We start from the raw sequence: 8186 nt of genomic DNA on the forward strand, positions 1-8186 counted from the left end.
CAGAGTTTAATCCAATAGAACACAACGTATGAATTAACAACAAGACTGCAGAACAACAGAGACATACATTCATTACCTGAGACAAAAAGAAAAGAAAAAGGCAAAGACGCGTCTTTGGAGAGAGCTGGTGCAAAAAGGCAAAATAGTGGCAGCTATCTGAATTATTACTCCTGGTTACGAACTTTTATAATGTAGGCGTGTTTTTCCTCTTTAATATATTCAAATAAGGCGTACCTCTGCTTGACAGAAGCTATCTTGGACACTCAGAAAGACTTAGAACTTCCCCTAATTTACCGTAAAGATCAAAGGCCATTTGCCCTTTTGTTTAACAAAAAGAGCGGAGAGCTTGTCCTGGCCTCCTGCGGTTCTAAGGCCATCTGGGCAAAGAAAAACATAAGAAAAGTATTTCACAGATAGCTGTGAAATCTGGAGTCTCTCCCGTTATCTCTCCTTACATAGATTCTCAGGAACAAACTTAAATTCAGTAATTTGGTTCAGGGAAAGGTTATCTTCACAAACCCAGTTTTGCTCTTCCGCACTCAGCACCCCAAAAGATTGAGTCCTGCCTTAAACCAAAAAATAACACATAAAATCAACAGAACAAAATGAGGTAAAATTCCTTTTTTCTAACTTATGAAACATAATATCCAATCCTAAGTATACAAGTTAACACAATCATTTTCCAAAACCCCATTTAGCATAAATCCTAAGCAATTTTCTAATATTAAACAAAACATTTTCATTCAAACAATTTCCATTTGATTCAGATATTGTCACAGATAGTACAATTTACTAGATTAGTAATTCTAAAATTAGATAATACAAATTTCATTAGAAACATGCTATTAGNATTTCACAGATAGCTGTGAAATCTGGAGTCTCTCCCGCTATCTCTCCTTACATAAATTCTCAGGAACAAACTTAAATTCAGTAATTTGGTTCAGGGAAAGGTTATCTTCACAAACCCAGTTTTGCTCTTCTGCACTCAGCACCCCAAAAGATTGAGTCCTGCCTTAAACCAAAAAATAACACATAAAATCAACAGAACAAAATGAGGTAAAATTCCTTTTTTCTAACTTATGAAACATAATATCCAATCCTAAGTATACAAGTTAACACAATCATTTTCCAAAACCCCATTTAGCATAAATCCTAAGCAATTTTCTAATATTAAACAAAACATTTTCATTCAAACAATTTCCATTTGATTCAGATATTGTCACAGATAGTACAATTTACTAGATTAGTAATTCTAAAATTAGATAATACAAATTTCATTAGAAACATGCTATTAGTACTTAGAAAAATGTCTTAGAAATTAAATGTTAGTGGTTTTAACATTCTATGTTGTATTAAATTTTACACCATCCCAAATGTTAGTTCTAGAAGACTTTTGATCTTCCGTGAACCGAGCAAACTTCTCTCTCCCAGGCTCAAGTGATACTGCGCTCCTGGAGATGCTAATTTTATGACCTCCTGTTCCTCTCTGATAACACAACAGGAGCCTCAGTGAGAGTTCCCTTTTGATCTGCATTTTCCTTCTTGTACTTTGAATACTTACCCATCAATAGTTTAGTTTTTAAATCATTAACACAAACCTGTTCAAAATTAAGAAATTTGTTCAAAATGAGAATGTTCAATATACCTTTTACACATGCCGTAAGATTAACTGTATTAAACACTAAAAATAATCATTTTTCCTCAACAGAAGGTAGTGAAAAATTGGCTAAAGGTGGAATCGCCGTTTAGCCATGTCCCGAATCGGAAGCTGGAATAGAAAACAAACTTCGTGTGTGTGTGTGGTTTCAAAAAGTGTCGATTTGACGGAACGCCCTCGTAACACGTGTTATGCTGAGAATTGAATACCTATCGTGGAAATGTGCATCGCTCTAACGGACTGAAATATGACCGACGAGGCAACTTTTAAAAATATTTGTAACATTATCATGTTTCTTATCCATTGTCGTGAAACCTGGTTGGACTCATTGAGATCTTTCCAGGACACACAGAAAACGGGTCACAGAGGCCGAGAGACAACAAGTAATTTTGTATTATGATTTAATGATTGAAATTTATGTGAGCTTGTTTTGAATGTACTATTAATTAAAGTTATGAGTTATGTTATTCTGGTTAGAAAGTGGAAAAGCAGAGGTCATAAATGGATTAAGTCCAGGGTTTCCCCCAGTGCATCATAAGCCTGGCGGCCCGCCATGCTTTACTAGCCCCGCCGCCAGGCTAAGCGTTGCTTGTTTAAGTTTCTAGGAAAGGGGGGAAGGGAATTGTTTTTGTTTTTTAAAGCCGGGCTGCAAGCGTCTCTTTTGCTCTTAGCATTTCACTAGCAAAGCAGATTTATTCCTAAAGGATAGGTTTATAATAGATAGGTTTATAGTTTATGCATTTAAACCCGACAGCGCGCAGACCAATCACACCTCTGCGCTTTGGAGTGGTTTTTAACGCTTTCCTCGGAGTCACGCATCACGTAGATTTAATATAATTTTATTATTTTTCCAGTTACACAATGCATCAAACCATATGAAATGCGTTGTCTACTTAGAGATAATCCGCGCAGCCGCACGGAGATCTGAGGAGCTCGTCCCATAAACTTGACCAACCAGAATTGTCTCTGTGACAAAAACTCAACAGACACGAATTGGAAGAGCTACTGAAGCCACATTAGAAACATTGAATTAAATCTCCTGTTTGTTGCGCATCTCTGCGTAGTGCAGCAGATTACCTCATCATGCAGGGCCGGTCCAAGGCTGTATGAGGCCTGGAGCAGAATCTGACTTAGGGGCCCCTTTTGTTCCTAAAAATATCAGCACCTCTAACAGCTTCTGTGTTAGATTTAGTGAAATATGGGAGAAGGGAGTAGTTTAATTGGCCAGCCTAAAAAGCAATAAGTTATAATTGCAGTTTACTAAATTGGATTTGAAAATTCAAAGATTAAACTCTCAGCATCAGATTGTTGCTATGGTAACAAAACAATCTAACTATGAATATTGTTCTTTGAAGTTTTACAAAGTGAACTTGCCAGCTCCTTAAAATCTTGTATTTAAATGTTAAATAATTTAAAATAATTTAATTTATATATGCCTAAACAAGTGAATCAAATTTAACAGCATTGATCATCTCAATAAACAAGTGTTACATTTATGTATCTGTGATCTGTTTTAAAATATTAGCGTTTATGGGGACCCTGAAGCTTTTGGGGGCCCGATGGAGCTGCTGACTTAATTTGGATTAAACAGAAGTGCAAATTTGTTGTTTTTAGACTAGTTGTGGGTTTAAATAGCATTTCACTCGAGATCTTTTCCCGTAACATATAAATTACACAGTAATGTTCTTACATTACCTGTCAACTTAACATCTTTTAAATCAAAACACAGTGGACCACCGGTGGAACGCCTCGACGCCCCGACCTCCGGGCTTAGCAAGTTTTCTGGGGGAAACCCTGGATTAAAGTAATGACTGTAGATTAGGTGGAAATTAGATTGAAGTGTCTTATACTGTGTCGCAACATGAGGCTGGGTGGAGGTATAACTGAGTTGGGGGGTAAAAGGAAGTTCAAGAGAACAGATGCTCAGCAGTTAATTGACAACGCCCTGGAAAAAGGGAAGTTGGGTCAAGGGAGTATGCCAGCTGCTGGGGCGTTCACCACCAAAACACAGAGAGCACAAAAATACATGAGAAGGAAGAATTGGGGTTCTTTGTTCCGCAGCGTTGGAGTCAAGAGCACACGAAGATGCAGAATCAACTGAGGGCTGCGTATTGATACCCCGGGATGGTGAAGACTGCGCGCTGCTCAAGAAGGGAACAAGATCCATTTACCCACAACCCGGGATTCTGATTTGACAACAGCCCTACACTCAACCCAAAAGATTTCAACTATGCTGCAGTGGACATGGGGGATAGACAAAGATCGCTTATGGATAAAGAACTGAGTACACTGAGGATTCTCACCAGTTCACCTTTGGATCTATTCTAAAAAGGATTCTGCTACGTCAAGACAGGACTCTGACCATGGATATTAAAGTTTTCTGCTGCCAAGATCAATTCGGCATCTGGGTACGAGTGGAACTGCATCCCAAAGCCTCTCTTTAGATCAGTGACACAGTTTAGGGATTAGAAGGAGGGGAAAATTTTAAATTTCTTAAATATGTTATTCTTTTGATTTTTGATTAAAGAAGCTGTATGTCATTTTCCCCTGCTAAAGCTTGCTAATAAAATATTAAAGTCTAATTGATGCTGTGGACAGTTAAATTAATTAAGTCAACTAAAAACCAATTCTTCTGGTTAATATAAAATTAATGTTCATGATCCTAGTAAATTAGGGGGCTTCAGACGTTTCTTTGGTTATGATAAATAATGACCCTGGGACTTGTGCCGAGTCTCTAAAATTATCTAGACTGTAACAAGTGCACGTTATTAATAGAGAAAGAGCTACCGTTAACAGGAGTGGTTTTTGAACAGACTTTGCCGGGCTACTTTAAGGGTCATAGCTTCTGGATCTGAAGGTAGTTAGAGTCTATACGCATCTTTCTCCCTCCCAGCTTAAACAGAATGTCCTCTAACTTCTCATCTGAAGTAATACTCAGGAATTAGAGGTTTCTCGGACCCGTTAGACGGAGAGCTGGACAGTAGTCAGTCTGTTGGAGTCTGAGGGGAGGTAATTGGGCGTGGCTGACTATTGGGTGATAACACCATGTAAGCCTGAAAAAAGTGGTGTTTCTTTTCACAGATTAATTTAAATAAATACGGTTTTGACACATATAGCCTAAAAGGTCACGTTTGAGTCAGTTTTACAGTGTATATGGAGCTAAAACAGTCTCATAATTCACAAATGAACAGGACGAGACTTACATTTGTATTTTTGATGCAAACACAAGAATATCTTGATTTGCAAGCTGTTTCTGGCCTGTGAGTTGTGCTGCATTTTTTTGTGTGAATTTTAATAAATGGTCTATCTGATTGGATGATCGGCAACCAATCAGAAGCTTCTTTGTTTCACCCAATCACATGAACAGACCCCCCCCACCTTGGGTACCTTACTTTTCAGCCAATCACATTAACCCATTCCAACAGCCACCATGTTGAAGCACAGACAGTTTAGACCTCAGCCTGGCCTCTGGTAGCGACAGAGGAGCATGTGAGTATTTGACTGACAAAATTTCATTTGTGAGTCACATAATTTAAACTGAATCTCTAAACTGTTTAAAAAATTGGTTTCTGAATTCAGTTTTTTTTTCTTTTTTACAGAATCAAGAATCGTTTATGAATTGAATCATGACACTAAAAATGTGAAGAGAATCTGATTTTATGTATCTTGGTATCTCATTTTTGAAATATCTTTAGTTTTATGTTTTTCTTTTAGATACAAACATACCACAAATTTATGTGCTAAACGCTAGAGGCAAAATAGGTTGAATGTAAACATTCCAGTCCTTCTGTAAGACATAAACATGAAAGACTGTTTATGTAAATGGAAAATAAAGAAAAAACTAAAACCACATCCAAACTATTTGGATTGTTTTTGTAAAACGTAAGAAACTAGAATGATAGGAACTGAAGTGAGCAGAAAGTGGAGAAGAATCTTTTGTTGAATTTCATCAAGTCGGGTTGTACCAACTTTTAAAACTCTTCTTTCCTAAATTTTCTGACATAATGTAATATATTTTGAAAACCCTAGTTTCCTTTCAGTCAGACGGACATTGGTTAATTTACAAACAAAATAAAGCCTGTTCTGATGCACCAATAGATTAAAATAAAGAGTTTTTTTTTACTTAAATTTCTAAGCTTTTGTTTTGTCTTTTGGTCTAGAGGAGGAGGTTCTCGAAGAGCTCAGCAACCAGAAGAGGAAGTCCACTTTGGATAAAGAGGAACCAGGACCTCAACAGTTCAGAGAGGAAGAGAATCAACTCTGCATCAGTCAGGATGAAGAGCAGCTTGTGCTGAAACAGGAGACTGGAGACATTTTGGTGGCTCCTAATGAGCAAAGAATTAACAATGAAACAGAACCAAACAGGAACCAATGCATCTCTCATGCTTCTCTTGAAGATGAGAATCGGGATCAGGAAGGAAGTAATTCTGGAGGCCAAGGAAAAAAGAGAGACAAAGAGCAGAAACAAAACAAGAGATGTCAGAAAACCAAACGGCCAAAAGGAACTACTGAAGGTCCCAAAAAAAAAAAGCACAAAAAATCTTACTTGAACAAAAGTTTATATTCCTGTAAAAGTTGTGGTAAAACCTTTCCTCGAAATGACTCTTTGACAAGACACATGAGGATTCACACAGGTGAAAAACCTTTCACATGTATTAGTTGTGGGAAGAGTTTCTCTCATAAACACAGTTTAGATTCTCACACGAGGATTCACACAGGTGAGAAGCCCTTCACATGTATGACTTGTGGAAAAAGTTTTACGGAAAGAAAATGTTTGACTTATCACATGAAGATTCACACAGGTGAGAAGCCTTTCACGTGTATTAGTTGTGGGAAGAGTTTCATTCTGAAAAGACAATTGGCTTCTCACATGATGATTCACACAGGTGAGAAACCTTTCACATGTATTAGTTGTGGGAAGAGTTTCTCTCATAAACAAAGTTTAGCTACTCACATGAGTATTCACACCGGTGAGAAACCCTTCACATGTATGACTTGTGGAAAAAGTTTTACGGAAAGAGGAGTTTTAAATTCTCACTTGAGGATTCACACAGGTGAGAAGCCTTTCAAATGTATTAGTTGTGGAAAGAGTTTCACTCATCAAAGTACTTTATATAAACACATGAAGTTTCATGGAGGCGAGAGGCCTTTCACATGTATCACTTGTGGAAACAGTTTCACCCGGAAACCTCATCTAGTTACTCACATGAAGTTTCACACAGGTGAGAAGCCCTTCACATGTTTGACTTGTGGAAAAAGTTTCACTGTAAAATGTAGTTTAACTTCTCACATGAGGACTCACACAGGTGAAAAGCCTTTCTCATGTACTAGTTGTGGGAAGAGTTTCTCTCTTAAACATAATTTAGATTGTCACATGAGGATTCATACTGGTGAGAAGCCTTTCACATGTATCACTTGTGGAAAAAGTTTCACTCAAAAATGTAATTTAGATAAACACATGAGGATTCACACAGGCGAAAAGCCTATCACGTGTATTAGTTGTGGGAAGAGTTTCACTTGCAAACAGAGTTTAGATTCTCACATGATGATTCATACTCGTGAGAAGCTTTTCACATATATGGCTTGTGGAAAAAGTTCCGCCTATAAAAATACATAGTTTATCTGTACCCAGGAGTGGCCACGGTACTCGGTGGTCAGATTAACCCTAAGAACCAAGTTTTTCTGTAACTTGTCTTTTATGCTGTAATTACACCTGAATCAGGTGGGAAGATGAAGTTGACACCTCCTCCCCCACCATCATCAAATCCAACAAAATTGGTGTTAAACATTTGCGCAGGAAAAAAAAATAAAATAAAAACATCAGTTGTGCTGCTTTTGATGATGACCTCAGATAACCTCTGGAAACTTTTTGATTCATATCCAAAAAGTTTTTGCTGCACAAAACACAAAAGTTTGACACCAATTTTGTCAGATCTGAAGAAGGTGGGGCAAATTCATTTGGGTAGTAAATACAGCTGGATCACATTTTAAAATGTGTAGCTTAGTTAAGAAAGCCTTTCAAATAGGAGTTATAACTCTAGTTAATGGAACAAAGGGTTTAATTTTTGCAGATTCAATTATTGAATGATTGTGTTTATTGGATTCATGTTATGGGTTCATGTATGGACTGGTAGACTAGTTACCAGGATTGGGATTAATGTTTTCTGTATTTGAATCTAAACATCAGACATTATTATTTTATTTTCTCAGTTTCTTATTCAGGATTTCTTTCCTGAATCAGAGCGAATGTCAGACTTTGTGGTCCTTATGTAATAAAGTAAATTTCCAATTGTGATGGTTTTCTTTTTCCAGTTTAGCTGTGGGTTGTGACTCATTTAAAGGTGTAGTTTGTTGGACAGCGTCACTTCAAGAAATACTGCGGTTTTCAACTACTAAAGATTTTTTTTGCAAATTTTTCTCTTCCTTCATTTGCCTTGACCAATGTGCCAAATGTGATTTGGAAAATTTGAGATTAATCTGAGAAGCTTCCTAGAAAAGACTTGGAAATTTCTGTTTTCTAGAAAAATTT

The 8186-nt window shown here is 37.1% G+C and overlaps 1 protein-coding gene across 2 annotated transcripts in view; it reads left to right on the plus strand.

Annotated features, from left to right (window-relative positions):
• LOC103147897 (gastrula zinc finger protein XlCGF57.1-like) overlaps positions 1–8186 on the plus strand; it is an 11813-nt gene extending 3627 nt beyond the window's left edge. Inside the window, exons 2-3 of one of the 2 annotated variants that reach the window (XM_016678866.1) lie at positions 5818–6291; positions 6544–8186. In XM_016678866.1, coding sequence (XP_016534352.1) covers positions 5818–6291; positions 6544–7274 — 1205 coding nt within the window. In that variant the 3' untranslated portion in view covers positions 7275–8186. Of the gene's footprint in view, positions 1–5817 lie in introns of both variants that reach the window. The other variant, XM_007566458.2, reaches the window with a different exon arrangement.

Source organism: Poecilia formosa, unplaced genomic scaffold (genome assembly GCF_000485575.1).
Source record: "Poecilia formosa unplaced genomic scaffold, Poecilia_formosa-5.1.2 Scaffold192, whole genome shotgun sequence".
In the NCBI taxonomy this organism is placed as follows: Eukaryota; Metazoa; Chordata; class Actinopteri; order Cyprinodontiformes; family Poeciliidae; genus Poecilia; species Poecilia formosa.